The following is a 20,417-nucleotide window of genomic DNA, read 5'->3' as shown; positions in this document are numbered from 1 at the left end:
TTCTAGAAATATAGAATGTGCTGAAAGTTTAATAATAGAAATGTAAAAATTTTAAGCGAATTTTTGGCACTTGACAAATAAAAAGACCACGTGGTTAAAGTCGCAAAGGGGGGGGGGGGGTTGGCCAAAACACCACGAAAGACCACGGGGGGCTGGGGGAAAAGTGATGAAAATATGACCACGTGGTTTAGGAACGGCCCCTAACGTTACTTCAACTCTAACTTTACTTTAACTGCATGAAGACCCCAAATAAATAAACCTCATTCTAAGTCTAACTTAACCCAAACTCTAACTTTACTCTAACTCTAACGTACTCCAACTCTAACTTTACTCTAACTTCATTAAGACCTTAAATAAATAAACTCTGATTTTACTCTAACTCCAACCTCACTCTAACTCTAACTTTACTCTTACACTACCTATGTTCTAACTTCAACTCTGCTCTAGCTGAGCAAGATCGCGCCAAATGACCTATGGTCGAATATCGACCATTTTTGATTTGAATGAAACTTTGCACACGTATTTGGCTTAGCAAACTGAGCATTTTTCACAGATGGAGACATTTTTTACACCCATGAGTTACATTCTAAAAGGGCGTATGCCTTTTGGCATAGGTTTCATTCGAAGCATTTGCGCCTAGAAACCGTTGGTTGTATAGAAAAACTTTCTGAGAATGAGTTATAGGGAATTAAAATTGCACCATAAAAAATATACACTGTACAAAAAAAAATTTTTTTGACCAAAAGAATTTAAAATAAACATTAATTTTCAATTTAAAAAAAAAGTTGAAAGTCCAGGATGAAGAAATGAAAAATATTTTTTATGATAATTTTTTTTATAAAAATTCTAATTTAAACATTTTCCAAAATATTTGTATTCTGATGATTTTAAAAGATGCAAAGATTCATTTCGAATCAAAAAGCTCTTGGTAGTAAACATTCTAAAGGCATCGGTTTTCGAGTTATTTTGAATTTAAGCTCGAAAACTTATTAATATTTCGGAAACTACACGTTTTTCTTAATTTGTCCATGGTTCTCCAGCAAAAACCATACGTTCATTGGAATGCTTTTTTTTGTAAGATTTGGACCACTGCGACCATTGTTTTGATCTTTTGTGGTAAATTGGAATGCTTGATCAAAAATATACAATTCATTCCTTGACAACAAAACGATTGGATAAATAACTGAAGCGCGAAACCTACCTACACGTTCCCCCTTGCCGAATGTTTTATAAAATAATATGTTTGTCCTACTTGTTTACTAATAACAACTGTTTGTAAAGTACGCAACCAATAACTACTGGGTTACCTATAATATCTGTTTTCGTATATAAATACGATTGCACTACTCCAGATGTGTTAGTAACAGTTTGCATTTTGTGAAGATGAATAAAGTGAAAATGGAATACACCAAGCCCAAATGCTGAAAACCCTTTCCTGATCATCGGTGCTCATCAAGCTTACGCAAATTAAACGAAAACGTTATTGCAAAATTAAAATTTTTGAACAGTCAAGCTAATTTTAATACGTCTTTATCAATTTGTGATTCGTGTAGTTATTGGAATAATAGTCAAGCCACCATTCATCCCTTCGTTGTTTACTATTCAGAATCTGGAACACTTAAGAATATCAGCTTCAGCATAATATCGGAAGTACTCCATCATGATACTGTTGCGGTTCAGGTGTTCATTGCCAAATTATTGAGTTTTTTGAAAACAACAATACAGTTGAAAAAGCGATATTAATGTCTGATGGAGCTGCCTCACAATATAAAAATAGAAAAAACTTTGGAAGTCTTTGCAAGTTCAAAACAAAATATAACGCCGATGCAGAGTGGCGTTTTTTGCGAAATCTCATGGTAAAGGCCCATGCGATGCAATTCGTGGCACATTAAAACGAATGACAAGAAATGCAAGTTTAGCTAAAGAACATGAACATCCCATTACAAGCGCAAAAGAATTGTATGATTGGTCTAATCAGAAAAATAATAAAAATTCATCAAAAATGTCATTTAGTTGGGTATCGTATGGAGGATATGAACAAGGAGTAACAGAATGGAGCAATATTTTCAAAAAATTTATAATGGGTATTGTGCCGTGTCAAATAAATGTTGTGTTAAAAAAAAACCTATAATAATAGCTGCCACACAAAAGTATTACTCTTTTGTTCCGATTTCAGCAAATAAGATACAAACGAAGCTGTTTTCAAAAGATGACGAATCATTTACTTATGATGTATATAAAATATGAGGTGAAACTAGTTCTGTAAAGTATCTATTAGAGATGGTCGGGTTTGGCTTTTTTCAAACCCGTACCCGACCCGTACTCGATTTTTTTTTTCGATTGAAACCCGAACCCGACCCGAACCCGAAACTTTTTTTTCGATCAAACCCGAACTCGACCCGGGCCCGCAAATTTTATTTTTGTAATACCCGAACCCGAAACTGTGAAACCCGAACCCGAGATTTTTTTTGGAGGGTAGATTTTTTGTACCGACTTGAGGCTGCCCTGAAGCTTTGAGCCTCGAATGATATTGAAATGTTAGTGATTTTCACAGTTGCATGAAATTAGACATCATTATCTTACAAAAATGCTTATTTGATATAGTCGGGTTTCGGGTTTCCAGGCCTAAACCCGACCTTTTTTTGAACCCGAACCCGACCTGAACCCGAAAATTTTTTACCATCGAACCCGAACCCGACCCGTACCCGACACCTTCAAAAAGTTTCAAACCCGAACCCGACCCGAACCCGACACTTTCAAAAATTTACAAACCCGAGCCCGACGGGTACGGGTCGAGTTCGGGTTTCGGGTTTGAAAACCCGAAACCTGACCATCTCTAATATCTATGTCACAAAAAAATATGTTCCTAAGATAATAAAACTCGAAAATAAATATTTGATTCTTATATATATTTATATCACTTAGAACATTTAACTCTTTTCTTGAGAACCGTTCGCCCAATCGTTTTGTTGTCAAAGAATGAACTGTATAGTTTTGATCAAGCATTCCAATGAACGTATGGATTTTGCTGAAGAACCATGGACAAATTAAGTAAAACGTGTATTTTCCCAAATAATTATAATTTTTCGAGCTTAAATTAGAAATAACTCGAAAACCGATGCCTTTAGAATGTTTACTATCAAGAGCTTCTTGATTCAAAATGACTCTCTGCATCTTTTAAAATCATCAGAATACAAATATTTTGAAAAATGTTTGAATTATAATTTTCATAAAAAAATTAATCTACCATAAAAAATTATTTTTCATTTCTCCATCCTGGACTTTTTTTAAAACTTGCGTATTAACGTCAAGTTTCTTTAAAAAAAAATATAAAAAAAATTCAACTCTGTTTTTTTTTTTAAATTAAAATTTAATGTTTATTTTTAATTTTTTTTGGTCAAAAAAAATTTTTTTTGTACAGTGGATATTTTTTTATGATGCATTTTTTTTTAAGGGGGGATTCGTTAGTAGCTTAAGTATTTATGATAAATATTAGTAAATAATGAGTATGTGTGTCCAATCACAAATGGTGACTTCTCAACACTGCTAGAAATTTGTAATTTTAATTGTTAGGATTTGTTTGCTTTCGCAATTAGGACTTATCATTCGTAGGGATTTAAACCTACTTGTCAGAAAAGGTGAAGTAAACTTACAACTAACTTAATTGCTAACTTATTGGCTATAAAGAAAGCTTATCGTAGCAATTGAGGATTGCAACGATTTTTGTCGAAAATTGTTAATAATTTTATTTGACATAGCTTCTAATGGTTCAACACCAGTAAGTCTATGTAATTCGAGTGTACCAAACCAAGGAGGACGCTTCAAAATCATTTTCAGAATTTTATTCTGAATCCTTTGGAGCGTTTTCTTCCTTGTTGAACAGCAACTTGACCAGATCGGTACAGCATAAAGCATTGCTGGTCTAAAAATTTGTTTGTAAATCAAAAGTTTGTTCTTTAAACAAAGTTTAGAATTCCTGTTAATGAGAGGATATAAACATCTCGTATATTTGATGCACTTGGCTTGTATACTCTCAATGTGCTCTTTGAAAATAAGTTTTTTATCATAAATTAGTCCCAAGTACTTAACCTTGTCGGACCAACTTAAAATAACCCCATTCATCTTGACAACGTGATTATTGTTTGGCTTGAGGAAAGAAGCCCTAGGCTTATGCGGAAAAATTATCATTTGAGTTTTAGAAGCATTGGGAGAGATTTTCCACTTTTGCAAGTAGGAAGAAAAAATATCTAAACTTTTCTGCAATCGACTGCATATGACACGAAGACTTTTTCCTTTTACGGAAATGCTTGTGTCATCGCAGAACAATGACTTTGTGCATCCTGGAGGCAAATCAGGAAGATCTGAAGTGAATATGTTGTACAGTACTGGACCCAAGACTGAACCTTGAGGTACACCTGCTCTGACAGGAAATCTATCAGATTTTGAATTCTGATAGACAACCTGCAGAGTTCGATCAGTAAGATAATTTTTTAAAATTTTGATTAGGAAAATTGGAAAATTAAAAGTTTGCAATTTCGCAATCAAACCTTTATGCCAAACACTGTCGAATGCTTTTTCTATGTCTAAAAGAGCAGCTCCAGTGGAATAACCTTCAGATTTGTTAGCTCGTATCATATTAGTAACTCTGAGCAATTGATGAGTTGTGGAATGCCCATGGCAAAATCCAAACTGTTCATTTGCAAAAATTGAATTTTCGTTGATGTGTGACATCATTCTGTTAAGAATAATTCTCTCAAACAGTTTACTTATTGAAGAAAGCAAACTGATTGGTCGATAACTTGAAACTTCAGCTGGGTTCTTATCCGGTTTTAAAATGGGAGTAATTTTTGCATTTTTCCATAATTTGGGAAAATATGCAATTTTGAAGCAGCAATTGAAAGTTTTCACCGAAAATTCCATTGTGCTCTCAGGGAGATGTTTGATTAGTATATTAAAGATTCCATCGTCACCAGGTGCTTTCATATTTTTGAAATTTTTAATAATTGATTTAATCTCATTCAAGTTAGTTTCAATTATTTCTGCAGGTAAAAAATTCTGGGAAGAAATTAAATCAAATTGACGTGTGACTTCATTTTCAATTGGACTCACAAAATTCAAATTTCAGTTATGAACACTCTCAAACTGCTGAGCAAGTCTTTGAGCCTTTTGTTCATTGGATACAAGAAAACGTTCACCATCTTTTAAAACTGGAATAGGCTTTGAAGGTTTCTTAAGAATCTTCGACAGCTTCCAAAATGGTTTTGAATATGGTTTCAATTTTTCAACTTTAGTCTCAAAATTTTGATTTCTCAGAAGAGTAAATCTATGTTTAATCTCTTTCTGTAAATCTTTATAAATAGTTTTAAAAACAGGGTCACGAGAACGTTGATATTGACGTCTGCGGACATTTTTCAAACGAATTAGAAGTTGAAGATTTTCGTCAATTATTGATGAATCAAATTTCACTTGAGCCTTTGGAACAGAATAATTCCTGGCATCAACAATTGCACATTTTAATGCTTCCAAAGCGGAATCAATATTCACTTCGTTTTGTAAATCAAGCTTATTATTGAAATTTCTCTCAATATGAGTTTTGTATCTTTCCCAATTAGCCTTGTTATAATTGAAAACAGAGCTCATAGGGTTTAAAACTGATTCATGTGATAAAGAAAAAGTTATTGGAAGATGGTCAGAATCAAAGTCAGCATGTGTGATCAAATCACTACATACATGACTTTGATCTGTTAGGGGCTATGCCAAGTAATTCTGTTAAAGTAAGTTTGATCTCATCAACGGTTTGATCGTTGGTGAGACCTTTCAAGACAACCTTGAACGGCTTGGCGTTCTTGGTGTCATATGTAAAAAATTTGTACATCTTGTCAGTTAAATACTGAACAAGACGATCACGACCTTTTACGTAGTCGGCTAATGAGCGACATTCACCTCTATGGCCAATTTGATAGGTAACTTTAACGTCAGAAACAAACGTTGAAAGTTCCTTTTTGAATATATTAAATTCAGAAGAAATAGTTATCAAAATAACTGGAACTTTCTCCTTTTTTGAAGATTTTATATTTTGTATAGTTTCATTATTAATAACTTCCATTTCACCAGCTTCTTGCTCAGGCAAAATATCAAAAGGATTGTCACTACAGACACTCGATGTGTCAGAAAGAGATGCCTCTCTTTTCCTCCCCGCAGCGATGCGAGGTTTCTTTTTCCGTCCAGCCATTTCAGGTGATACGAAAAAAGTTAAAACAAATGTTAAATTCAAAAGTAGGTAGTCTTGAGAAAGACTGATGGGAAATAACTTTCAGGTAGTCTTTAAAAGACACACTGACAAAACACAAACTTTGAAGCTATAGGCAGTCAAAGACCAGTCCACAAGCAACCGAAAAAACGTCTGATCTGTAGGACAGTTCAAGACGCACTCTATGATGCATTTTTGATTCGCTACAACTCATTCTCTGACAGTTTTAGAATGTAACTCATGGGTGTAAAAAATCTCTCCACCTGTGAAAAATGCTCAGTTTGCTAAGCCAAATACGTGTGCAAAGTTTCATTCAAATCAAAACTGGTCGATTAAATTTTCGCGTATTTCCAGGCGATTTGAAATGATTTTGCTCAGCTCTAACTCTGCTTAACTGTAACTCAGACTCTGCTCTAGCTCTAACTTTGCTCTAACTTTAACATTGCTCCAACTCCAACATTAATTTTGCTGTAATCCCAACTTTGCTCTAATTCTGACTCTGCTTAAACTCTAACTCTGCTCTAACTTCAACGCTGCTCTAACTCAAACTCTGCCTCACTGTAACTCTGCTTCAACTCTGATTCTGTTCTAATTTTAACTGTGCTCTACTATACTCTTTTTTCGTTAGCTGCATGCTTATGCGTCATTCCATACGAAGTGTACATATAACTTGGACACGACCTTCACGGATTTGTCACAAAGTGTGGAGAGCTTATTAACTAGGATTACTTCTTGAAAAAAATCCCAATTTTGCTGTCGATTAGAATAATCCCCGCTCTGTAAAACCCTCCTCATTAATAAATTGCACACTTTTCATAACCTTTTTTTTCTTACAATTTATAAACGTAAATCGTCTAAAATATACTGAATTTCGGGAGAAATATACTGGATTTTGGAAGAAAATGAACCAAGGAATCTATAAAATTATTGTTTTTGACTGGAAGTGTTGCCAGATAAATTATTTTTTATTTTAAAACTAAGTTCGCGTTATTCGGCAAACGAAGCCAGTTTTATTTAAACTTATTTAAATTTGGAAATTTTCTCGTAAGAAACATCAAGAACCCTGAGCTATTAAAAGTCAATCTCGAGATCCCTTTCTCCTCAGTTTTAGCGACAAAATTGTTGGAGCAGATCGTACACTTCAGGTTTGCCCAGAAATTCTCGATGGGACGCAACTGGGAGAGTATAAACAGATTCGCCGGCTTGGGTACCAGACCGATATTCAGCCGTTCCATCTCCTACAACAATCGCTTCGAGTAGTGGGCCGACGCCATATCTGGCAAGAACACCGCGTCTTCGCGCTCATGTTATTTCTCGATGAGCAATTCAACTTTCGGCAGGAACCTGGTTCTAAAAATTTCATCGTTTACGGCCAGTCCGGAGCGAAAGGAGAGCGGCTTTGACATCCGCTTGACGCTGGTTGTCAGCCACAGCAGCACCTTCTTGGGGAACTTGGTATGTGAAATTAATTTTACCTCGGGGCTCACTACCTTTTTGGGGAAAGTAAAATACGAAACGCCTGACCAGTCGTTGCTATCCAGGGTGAGAAAGGTCTCGACGTCCATCACCACCGTCACGTCGAAATTCGCCGCTGCTGTTGCGTGATTGCCTGCAGCTCCGAAACCAATGTTTGCCAGGTACTCTTTCGCTGTTTGACCGGTTGCTGGGGCCTCCCAGCAAAGCGCACGCAGCGATGCAGCCTTCCTCTTCAGTATACTTAGGAGATTCTTGTCGCTCAGGGTCTTCGGCCGTCCGGAACCAGGCTTTCTGTCGATGCTCTGATTGTTGTCCAATAGTTCCAAGATTTTGTAGATGCCGGAATATGTCCGTTTCGACGAGACGGGGTACCGTTCTTTGCTCGCACGCACTTCTGAACGGAGCAGTTTAACTGTTTTCGCCATCACGGTTAGAGTTGGACTGATAGAACTGTCAATGTTTTTCTGCTAACTCATGGGTTACTATGATTGATCCTGCGTGGGTAGTTTCGTCAGTGCGTGTTAAGGTAAACTCACGAACAATCGGCAATTATTATCCATTTTATTTAATGCAAACATTAAAAGCGATTCCGTCCTTATGATACCGACTTTTAGTTCATTGAGTTACTCCACGATTAAGCTTATATGATCACACAAAGCTTAATTATCAAAATAGTTAGCTAATTGTTGTTTCGTGTGTTGTTTTATATTTTCTTGTTATATTTGTTCATTCCTGATTTACGAAGAAAATAACGAAATATTATTAGTTTACCCGTAGAATTAAACACACCGACAACCTCACTCCACTTCCTGACACAGCTTCAAAACCTCTAGGATATGAACTTCTAACGCAGATAAGTGCGAACTTTATTATTTCATGTTCACAATATGTACAAGCATTTCCCGCAATTACAACCATCATCATCCCTGACGAATTACCATAGTATTCGAACAAACATCACATCCGGCCGTAAATTTCCAGGAAGCCAAACTTGGCGTGTACCAAATTACGAAAATCCCATTTTCAATCGCTGAATAGAGCTTGCTGCACTTCCGCGAAAATGAGTTTGTTACAGCGAGGCAAAAGTAGAAAGGCCGGCAGCACCATTCAATAAATAATTCATGATTTGTGTTACCTTGGTCTTCTACTCCGCCCGCCGTATTTCCTGGAGAGTATGTTGACATTTTTCATTTCGAAATAAAAAGAATTCACCCCAGTACCAGCCAAGACGACGGACGTGATTTCGTTACTTTCACAATCGGCTCTAGGAGCGTGCGTGGGAGAATGAGAGGGCTGAGATGAAAGCTGCGCAGGACACTTTCACCCTAATGACATATTTTTACAGGTGAACGACTATTACATGTGGCGCAATGTGTGGAAGCAAGTTTCGCTAGCGATTTATTCATCACACAACTTTTCTCTCGCATGGCAATGATGGAAACCAACTTTCCATCCAACCCGTATAGACATGCTTGGGTGCGGGGAACGTTCGAACAGCCTCTCCCTTCCGTCTCTTACACGAGTCAAAACGCCAAACCAGCTATTCTGGAAGCATAGTTCAGAAACTTGCAGGCGGAAGTTTTTCTTCTTGACATATCTTGACAGCAGGAAATCGAAATATGGAAATACAGAAAGCAGGACAAAAGTTCGACTGAATGCGAATAATGGACCTCGTGGTGTTGAAGCAGCAATAGGCGAAGAGAAAAAATTGGGAGCAAACATAATGACGGTTTGGGTGGTTCGGTGATGTGCTACATGTGTATAATACGTGTGAAATGTTTTCTCGTCAGTCGGCACAGTATTGATGGAATTGAAACGGGTTCCAAAGCCATATTTGTAGTTGATTTGTTGTAATATGTTTAGCGAAATCATAACAGTAGCTATGAGGTGTAAAATGCCAGAAATTTTCGTACGAACATGTATCGAGCGAAAAGATTACAAAGTGAAAGTTTATTTTATTCACTTAATGGCGAGATCATTTGCTAAGTTGAAAATTGTCATCATAACACTTACTTTTTATAGAAACATCCGATTACGATGCACACTGCTTCCAAAGACACCATTAAGGTTGTTTTGGACTGAAAAAAATAGATTTAGTGGGATTTGATGGTGGTTTTAAACCAGTCGTGGAAATTAAATTATCCTGAAAATTATAGAATTTTCTGGGCGTCTCAACAATATTTTATATAATAACGCTGAATTAGGCAAAGTTTTGTCAAGTTTTACAAACTGTCAAAAGTTCATTTATCGTCAAATGCGATTGTTTCTTATATTTTCAAATCTTCAAATGTTAGAAAAATGTTACGATCAAAATGGCATACCTACAGTGTCAAAAAATATATCTAGTTGTATTGAATGTGCTGATTAGTCTAAAACAAATCCCTGCTAGAAAACTTTTAGATCATTTAGAATAATACGGAAATTTTCCAAAGAGCTCGAGTAGTTGTAAAACCATGCATTCGCATTATCCGCATTAAGCCACCATCAGCAGTTCAAGTTCTTTGCAGTTTCTGGTGCTAGCTTCTGCTCTTCCCCCTTCTTTTTTTCTGCAATTTCAATTCACTACCTGCACAAATAATATCTTCCAGGCGCATCTCGTGCCCTCATTCGCTAGATTCTCCCCACCGAATTGTAGCGGAGCTTCATGTATGAGCTGAATTAAAAAAATACAACGTGACTGGCATGAATCATTTCCGTCGAAATGAAAATGCTTCCTACTAACAATCATTTCGGAACGCAATCTTGGTCCGATTTGAACGACCACGCCATGGCGGAAGTAGCCGTGTACTAGGGATAGCCTAGAGGAAGTCAGTTTTATCCAACTGCCTGTAGGATGCCGGTAGCTCTAGCCCTACTGCTTAGCACAAACTCTCACCTCCTTTCCGCCGTTTGCGGAGGTAATGAAAGATAATTTGGCTTAACGGATCTTAGCCTCGCCGACCCGAGTTCCAACTTTTTCCTCATCCCGGGCGCTGGCCAGCCAATCACTCCTTCGAATGGTGCTGGGGATTGATTGTCAGTCGCAGTGTAGTACGTGAGCAATGCCGTGGTTGCAACTCGTGAGCAAAATAGAGAATCGCCAGACAGGAAGAAATGAGCAACAGAATAAGCGTAAAAAGTATTCCGCGGGTGTTTGGCTGCTGGAACCAGGGTGGGAGAAAAATCTGCGAGCATCAACTCCGTTGTAGGACGGCTGTTCCACCTCTGTCGATATCTGTTATTTCACGTTTAATGAAAAAGACAGACAAACTTCACTGAATTCGTGACGTAAGGCGAGGAAATACGGGAAGTGTGGGTTCTTAGTCACGACTTGATGGTAGCCGATTTGGAGTTTGAATCTTAGAGGGAAATTCCTTCTTGTGCGAAACTCAATTCTTTATTATAGCAAACGTTCATTTTACACATATTTTATTGACTTTTTGTCTATCTTTGTTCTAGCGGTGCTGGAGGATCCGGAATTCACCGATATTATCGAGAACATCACTGTTCCTGCCGGAAGAAATGTTAAGCTAGCCTGCTCGGTGAAAAATTTAGGATCGTACAAGGTGGGCCTTACAGTTATGTTTGTTATTTATTTGTATGTCTGCCTATATGAAACTTCATGAAAATAATTCACAAAATTATTTATATGTATTATATAATATTTCAAGAACTCTCGAAGTGTGCATTGCCTCATTTTAAACTTGGCTCTTTTGCGAAAAAATAACACCGTACCTTGATGTGACTTAAAGAGTACAAATTTTATAAAGTATTACAATAATCGATTCGTGACCAGTAACACAATAGCAAAATGTGTGCCTAATTGGCTTTACAAAATGACTTTCATAAAAAAGTAGTATATGCTGTGTCCGTTGGTAATAAAAATATGCACCAACTATTCTGATTCAAACTTTTAATTAATAAGCTGCTTTTCGCGGCTGATACATTCGTATGAATGGCCTTCCAAGTTGTATTGCTAACCATCATTTGGTTATACCAAAGCTTGCATCGGCCTTCCAGCCATGGTAACTAGCAGCCATTGATTGATTTCTGAATATGAATCAAATTTGCGAGCATTATAAATGTACCCTAGCGTTGTGAATGTCAGAAAAGTTTTGTCATATACTGATTCAAATTTTGGTTTAGGGCCTATTTGATGGATTGTCGATAATTCTGATGAGAGAACATGCATTTGATCGCTAATTGTATTTATATAAAAAAAATTTAGCAGTTGAGCAAATGAAAAACATTTTCACATGTTTTTTTTATCATATTACTCTAAGGTCGCTTTTTACGCGTTTTTTTAAGCGGATTCCGGAATTTACGCGGTATTTTTTTCTTACGCGGACTCCGTAATTTCTTCACTTGGATTCCGAAATTTACACGGTTTTTCACGCGGACCTGTGAAAACGTTATTTTATGTTTGCTGCGGTGAAGCATAAAAGCATAAAATAGCATTTTAGCAAGGAACGCATTAGGGTAGTTTGAGGTAATTTGGAACCCCCTAAGGAAAATTCGTGTTATTTCGTAGCCTGTGTTTTCTATCCCATAAACGTAATGTATTATAATAATATTGGCCTATTTGCTATGTTTATACACAAAATATCATGACATTGAGGTCAAAAGAACAAAAAAAAAACGAAACAAAATATAATGATTTTCGCACATAAAAAAATCGTTTGGGATGAAAATGGACAGCTATTTTGGTAATATGGACAGTGTTTGAGGTGATGTGGACAGAGTAAAAAAAGTGAGTATCAGAGCCTGACAAAGTCATTTTCAATTGACAATTATCAGGTTATAGTGACGCTTTGACCCGTCGCTTTCAATTGAAAAGCTTTTGTATCATTTTTGAGCACTTCGTGAGTCACATGACACCCAGCCGAAAGCTCTTGCTGTGATTCTGACAACTGAAGGGCTTGAAATTGATACAAACGATTTTCAATTGAAAGCGGAGATTATCACCATCACTCTCACATGACGATTCTTAATTGAAAATGACAATGAGGGCTGACGGAGACAGAAGGCTTCCATACAGTACTTCACGCATATATATGGGGGAAATATTGATCGGAACTTGCGTAACGTATTTATTGGATGCCATTGCCGTTCTAACTATGGCTTACGGTATCAAAAAACTACCATCACACAACGCGATGCGGTGCTGATTGGCCCTGACGACTCTGTTGATATTGGTTTGGTTTTTACTTGCGAAAGTGAAGGAAGGGAATATTTTTGTTTTCACACATAAATTGACAATTGCGTATGAGAACTCACGTAGGTGCGAAGAGCCTCAAAAATCTCTTTTACTTGTGTCAGGGCCAATTTCAATTGAGACGCTGAAGGAAAGGAAAGAGGTTCTCTCTCCGTCACTTTCTCCGTCGATTGAAATAGTCATTAGTTTCATTTGAAATGATCCGAAAGAAGAAAGAGAGAAAGAAGTGATTCGTTGACAGTAGCCGAAAGGAATCAAGTGAAAATGAAACTGTTCGAATCGAAATGACAGCGCGAGTATATCAGTTTCATTGTTCTGTTTCGAAAATGTAGAGCCCTGCTCCTAGCTATAACGCAACTTCAAACAACTTTAAAGTTATAAACATACTTTTTGAAAGTTTGTGTTGGCGAAAATCGCTTTAATAACAAAATGTTTTCCGGAGATAGTATCGTCTTGGATGTTTGTATAAGTATAAGATGATCTTGTTAAATCGCCTTCCAGCTATCAAAATGAATCCGTTTTGCTTACAATCGAGTCTATCTATAGCAACATCCCAAGGTACCGTCGTTTTTATGTTTAAAAACAAAAGAGACCATTGAGAATGTCACCATAGGAAGGTTTGTCACTATAAAAAATCTTTATAGAGGGATTCGATTGGATTTGTGCGAAATAACAACGAAACTTGTACGGATTAGAAGCACGCAACAAATTATGACAGCTCGAACTTCTGCCTAAATTACCTTTTGAAATAGCTCCAAGACTTATCACTTATCGTTTCGGTAAAAACTACATAGAAAGCCAGATCAAACCTCATGAACTTCAAAAAGATTTGAATAAATATTTTATTGTTCTATTTTTACATAAATTGTATTGTGCTTCCAACGTTTTTTTAAAATTTTCAACGGTTTTATCGTCTTCGTAATACTAATTTATTTCAATTTTAAAAACAATTTCAAGGTTTCCCAATCCGTTATTTAATAGACGGTAATTTTAGCACAATGCAGTGAATAGTTGGACTTGCATAGTCTGTTAGGCAGCCAGAGCAGTGCGAAAGCATAATGCCTTCGGAACTAATGACCAACCCTCTGCTAGTCCACTCTGAAGTTAAAATGGTGCAAGGCTAAGTGCACCGTTGCAGGAAAAACAAATTGCCTCGGAAACGACGTTATAGCAATGGCTGATTACGAAGCAGCATGTCTTAAAGTGGCTTCACAGTGCCACAGCAATATTAATTGGAGAAGCTGCTGTTCATTTTGGAACATAGCACTCAGTGCCTCAGGTCTGTAGCCGTTGACCATTTTATAACGAACCACATTATTACACTCGATAATCAAGAATAACTAGAATTGCCAAAATTTCAAATTAAATTTCTTAATCTTAATTTCTTAATGTTGCATTACTTAATAATTAAAAAAATCGAAAATCTACAATAATTTCTGAAATCAAAAAGTTTGCAATGATTTTAAATGGTAAGTTATCAACAGTAACTAAAAAGCATAGCTGCCCTGACTTTTTTGCTCTGAGTACACCATTTCTACACAACCAAAACCTGAAACTGTTCGAATGTCCAAGCCACTTCGGAGGTCATCCAGTCGTATGTTTGCAAACTTCTCCTGGCTTTTCGCAGTCAACCGAGTCCAACCACGCCTAGGCATTCCAAACATTCCGTTACAACGCCCGTCATCGGTTACCGACAGCCAAAAGTTGGTTGTTCTTGCTATCGTTTCCCGCTTCCCGTTTTCTCATCACTCGGTCCCGACCAGCCGAAGACCATCGAATTAACTTCGATCTTGTCTTACATAATTTATTTCTTATGGCAATTCCCATCTCAGCCGGAATTAGACCGGAGTCGTAGAATTTCCTCTTTTGCGCGTAGAAGGAACTTTTTTTAAGAACAAGGAAATGTTGAAAATAAAAGTAGGTACCTATAGCTGCGCTGGGGAGAATCTTCGCATACAGTGAGACGATATTCTTATCTCGAAAACGATGGCGACGACCGCGTTCGATTGCTGTCGGTTGCTTTTAGCACTATTGAAAAATATATTAAAAATTTTAAATTGAAAATTAGTACGCAGACTCAATAAGTTTTTAAATTATGTTCAACTTCATTTATTGTGTCAAGTTGAAATCAGTACAAATAGAATGGATAAAAAAGTTGCAATTTTTTTTACTGTACTTCTCCGTTTGATAGTCGGATCCTGACCAGGACACGGAAACCTGTGCCAATCACAACCGGGAAGTAAAAGTCACATCAGCTTTGTTGTATAGAAGCGTGGAAAACTAAGGTAGTAGAAAGCACAGAAAATACTAGAACAAACCTGTTTCTCGGGTCACAAATCCATTACATCAGTCTAGCCGGAATGTGTAGTGAATATCTCGTAAACAAACCTATAAATCGTCTCGCACAGATATTCGTCGTCGTCGCCGTTGTTCTCGACTTCTCCGTCGTCGCCGTAAGCACGCAGTCCTTTCGGTTCGTCTCCGTTCGGGGACGAGCCGCAGCAGTTTGCAGTTTCCCGCAGGACTAGCGAGCGAGCGACTAATGTGTGAAGAGTTTAACGATGAAAAATCTGTGCGGCAGAGCGCGGAAGTCATCACCCCCGTTTTTGAGTTGTCTTTTGCTGCTACCCAGCAGTTAGTGGCAGCTTCTACCGCTTTAGTTTTCATTGTCGATGCCAGAATTTGTGCTTTTTGTCCGGTAGGCTGATGTAGTTTAGATGGTTGGACGGGTTTTATTTTAATCAATTTGGGTTTATGTGTGCTAAATTAATCCTTATTTTTATAGCTGATAATGTGGGATAAATCAACGCAAATATTGGCTTTCATTGATTTAGCTCAAAATTGTTAATCACTTTTGCCAAATATGTTATTTGAAACCATCAGCTGGTGCAAAATATTTTTCATAAAATTTTTAAATCTATTTAACAGAAAATTTTGCAATGTCCAATCGCAAAAAAATAAACAAAATAATAACAAAATATCTAAAACATTCAGGGAAAACTTAATTGTCGTAGAAATAGGTGATTAGATTTTGAAAATTGTCAATATGTACAGTGTACACACAATCGATCGTATCATATAAAATATTTCGATCGATTCGAGCAGGTTGAACATATACAATCTGCTAAATATTTTTATCAATATTTTTTTCATAATATCCCGATCAGAAAGACGAACACAAAAATGTAACAGAAGCTTTTAGTTTGTTATGCGAAAAGCCTTCCAGATTGTGTTTAAAATTTGATCCCGTTAGGTGTTAAAATAACAGAAATTATAACAAAAAAATTTCCACTAATATCAAACTCATATCAAACTTTGTTACTAACGTATCAGCTTTCTAACAAAATTAGATAGCATATAGAACAGTATAAAAACAACCACTGTTATAAACAACAGGATTTGATAGAGACGAAGAAACGGTTAGATATGTCTCAGAACAACTTCACTTCAGGATTTGTTTCTATAACTCATCCAGATTCAATTTTGATATCAAAAGCATATAGGAAAATACAAAATCGAATCAAATTACGTTATTTGTATCTCGTGTTGATAGAATTTTATAATTTTTTAGTTATGCTCTTCTGTTCGGGATTTATTTACGTGCCAAGCAATAAATAAAACAAATTAATCGACAATTGAAATCCAAGTACACGATCTGAATAGGCACTGGAGAAACGATATGCAAGCAAATTCCTAGTTACGTTGAATTCGAATCGGATAATTTTACAGAGACGTTCCAGAGGCGCATTTTGTATACCAGCCAAAAACAACTTACCAATTTTGCACTAAAGAAGCAGATTTTGGAATTACGCAACCAAAACCACTCCAGCAATGTTCGGTTAAGGTTCAACGAAGAATCATTGCCATATTTTCTTCTTCCTTTTGTCTAATTGCTCAATCGCCTTTGGGTATTGTTGAGCGAAGCATTCTGCTGCGGTCGATTTCGTTTGACATGCTTCGTGGAAAAAGTATTGTTATTTAGTGAATATTTGTAAATATTCTTTTCAAACAATTCATTCCAAAGGCGACTTATTAAAATATTCTACGGAGCAGCGTTCATATTATGTGTGGGGGAAAATCGATATGAAATGTTATATTTTTTCATTTGATGATTGATATTGATGATGATATTTCATTTGATGATTAGTATGCAATAGCTAATATTTTTTTTATTTTCACGAAAACTACAAAACTGTGCCTGCTAGAGCCTAAAATGGAAATATAACACTGGTAAACACAGATACCCTATTGCTCAAACTCCAAAACATGAAAGATTATAGTTTTTTAACCATTCCTGTGTTTTCTGGTATTTTCCCGCAAATAAACCTAGAAGTGACGAACTCAGCGAGCAATTTTTTTTTTCTCTGTGTGGACTCATCACTGCGACCAGAGACATTTTGATCTATTGTGATATTGCCCAGGTGTTTTCTGTACTCCGCACTTCATATTATTGGCAGTATCACTATTGAACTGAATGATACGCTTTTTTTTATTTATATCCGTGCTTGTGTGTGAGAGTTTACCCTTTCATTTCAAGCTTACTGCTCTACTATACCGAGCCTCTTTTCTATCCTACCAACATCGCCAAATTACAATTCCCTGAACTGAGGCTACACCTAACGTTCCTCTCTGGCCAGGTTTATTCTAAGAGGGACTTATTATGTCAAGAGGAAGGAGTCTTATCGAAACCTCGTTCCTCGTGCCAATATCGCCAATTACAATTCCCTGTAGAGGGTAAATATTTCTGAAATCAGTTTTATTATAACAAGGACTTATTTTGTCAAGAGGAAGGAGTCTTATCGAACCTCGTTCCTCCTACCAACACCGCGTCACAATCACAATTCCCTGAAGAGGCATTCATGCTTCACCTCTGGTCAGGTGTATTATAAGTAGGACTTATATTTTGGTCAAGAGGAAGGAGTCGTATTGAAACCTCGTTCCTCCAGCCAAGACCACGTCATAATTACAATTCTCTGAAGAGAACTATTATACGTTACTCAGAACAGTTTTATTATAAGAGGGACTTTTTTGTTACGATGAAAGTCAGCAAGGATACTATAGAATTCAGCTTGAAGGAAGGGTATGTAGTAGAGAGCCTGAGAATGAACCCATGTTAAAGTCCTTTGACAACCAAATGGCCTGATTCTACTAAGATTCGAACCCACGACCACTCGCTTATCAAAGCGGACTCTGTAACCTTGCGGCTACGAAGCTCTCTTCGAAGCGAGCAATTACTTTGCGGCCTTTTGACGGACTTCTGCATTTGCTAGGGGCACCAAGAATTACAGGAATGGTTGAAAAAGTATTTTTTTTTAAAGCAACTTGCTTGAACTGAAGAGCAGCTTTTCCGCTTTTGTCAACCAATTCAATTCAAACGTCAATTACCATGAGGTTGACAGATTAGAATACAATAGTAAATAACATGCTAACGAAACGTGTATTCCAACTAGATTCACAATCCTTGTTATGATTCTGTTTAATCAAATATTTCGCATCCAGTATCGCTACATTCTCCCAAAATGTCATTGTTTCAACAGAAGAAGTTAGATCGTCAATATCGAAATCATTCTCAAATTCATAAAATAATCTTGATTATGAGGAGATGCAGTCGAAGTTATCCACATCAGATGACGAATCGGCTATCCACTGATAGTTATAGTCAACCAATGTTTCATGAAAATCACTCGAGAAGTCATCAATAACAATTTGTTTCAAAATTTTAAGTAAAGCCTGTTGATTACCTCCAACTCAAGAAACATTATGCATTTAATAGAACGTAAAAAAGTACATTTTTATCTTTTGTGAAATCACACGAAGCAAAATGCACAAGAATTTTTTCAAAGCAGGAGTGAAGAGAAATCCTGCAACAGTTGATGAACGGTGCGGCCAGAACCCCGTATTGCATCAATGTTGTTTTTTGGAGTCGCTCAATTTATTCAAAACTGTGGAAATTTTGGTTGAAACAAATATTCTACAGATGGCATTGTGTACGGTGCAAGGTTAAAAATTACAATTGAAGTTATGTGTATTTACCTGGCATCTTAGGTCAATGACGATTTTTCTTATTATTTCGTGATAGAGAAAAATGGGGTGTTTCTTTTGTATTTTCGTTGTGTTCAGTAGTAGATGTGTTGTGTTCATAGGAGATGATTGTCAATGGTCTATATATAAAGGCTTTACCTAAATTTTGAAGCAAATTGTTAGTAACTTTTCAAGTATTTTTTATGAAATATTGTGTACTAGTGAAGATAAAAATGCCACAAAAACGGAGCATGAAGCATGTGTTAGTTTTTTACATTTTTGTATGCTGCGTTTTTTTACCCTGGGATGTTAGATGTTTCAGGTTGCAGGTCGATATAATTGATAAATATAACGGATTCAAATTTGGAAAACTGCAAAGAGCTGAAGCTGTTGTGATTTACTGGTATTTTTTCATGAATAGTTTTTTAATAGCTGATTAGCTAGCATTCCATATTTTTAATATAGCAATTTCACCATTATATGACTTGTGATTATAGGCGCAATACATAGAGTTAATAATTTAGCCAACGCTTGTCATCATTCAACGCTTTAACGTAATTGTTATCGGTAGCAAATTAAAATTCAGACAGCCAGCAGGAAAAAGTGTTACTGCACCGTAAATGTCTATTATACCTGCAAATTTCATCAAATAAGATCCACACGGACAAAGTCAGATGTTATCGGAATCATAAGCCCGATTTTTAACGAATTTTAGTTACGTGACGCATTCGTATGAATAAGAAATCCAAACATTTCAGCGAACAATTACTTTCTTCTCCTTTCTGTAGCTACGAACTGTCTCCTGACAAAATAATCTTTCATTTTTTTGACGTAGAATTACGACTTACAGCAACGTATATAGGGGTACAAATTAAAAATCAAAAACATCGAGAGCGTCGCGAAAATTTCCCTTTTATAAATACTTAAAACTTTCCAAAGCAAGTTTCCAACGGATATCTTTCGTTCCTACAGAGTTGAAGAATTAGTTATGCGTCCACTAAAATTCGTAAATTTGTAATGCTAACTACTCTATTATTGAAAAATGTAGAGCCTTGTTGAACGCACGATTCGACCAATCAGAGCTGAAACAAGCCTTCTCTCCCAACACAACCAACGCTACAGTATACAAACGATTCGACTTTATAACCGATTTGTTGCAGTTGGTGTGGTTTTACTCTTTCTGGACCACAAAGACACGCCTACTGGAAGTTTAACTCTTAGTAGTCACGTATAAAAGCTTGCATGCAGAAATTTAGTTTTCATTGTATTTTTAACCGATTACTACAGCAAGGAGACGGTTGGCTCTTACCGGAAAGTGGTTCGACCCGCAGTCGGCTAGTTTTAGCACTGCACGGCTGAACAGGTGACTCATTCGATCGCAGCGTTTCACAGCAGACGGACCAACCGGCCAGTAATTTTGTCTGGATCTGTCACGTTGCGTTTACTTTCAGCCATTTGACCACTACTGATAGCCGG

At 36.7% G+C, this 20,417-nt stretch overlaps 1 protein-coding gene across 1 annotated transcript in view; it reads left to right on the top strand.

Moving 5' to 3' along the window:
• The window catches only part of LOC129730832 (lachesin-like), a 176,853-nt gene that overhangs the window by 87,455 nt on the left and 68,981 nt on the right, over nucleotides 1-20,417 (top strand). Inside the window, exon 2 of the mRNA XM_055690420.1 lies at nucleotides 11,165-11,271. Within this exon, the coding sequence (XP_055546395.1) occupies nucleotides 11,165-11,271 (107 nt within the window). The remainder of the gene's footprint in view (nucleotides 1-11,164; nucleotides 11,272-20,417) is intronic.

The sequence above is a fragment of the Wyeomyia smithii genome, chromosome 3 (assembly GCF_029784165.1).
Source record: "Wyeomyia smithii strain HCP4-BCI-WySm-NY-G18 chromosome 3, ASM2978416v1, whole genome shotgun sequence".
Classification (NCBI taxonomy): domain Eukaryota; kingdom Metazoa; phylum Arthropoda; class Insecta; order Diptera; family Culicidae; genus Wyeomyia; species Wyeomyia smithii.
This window is presented reverse-complemented; position numbering and strand designations above follow the sequence as displayed.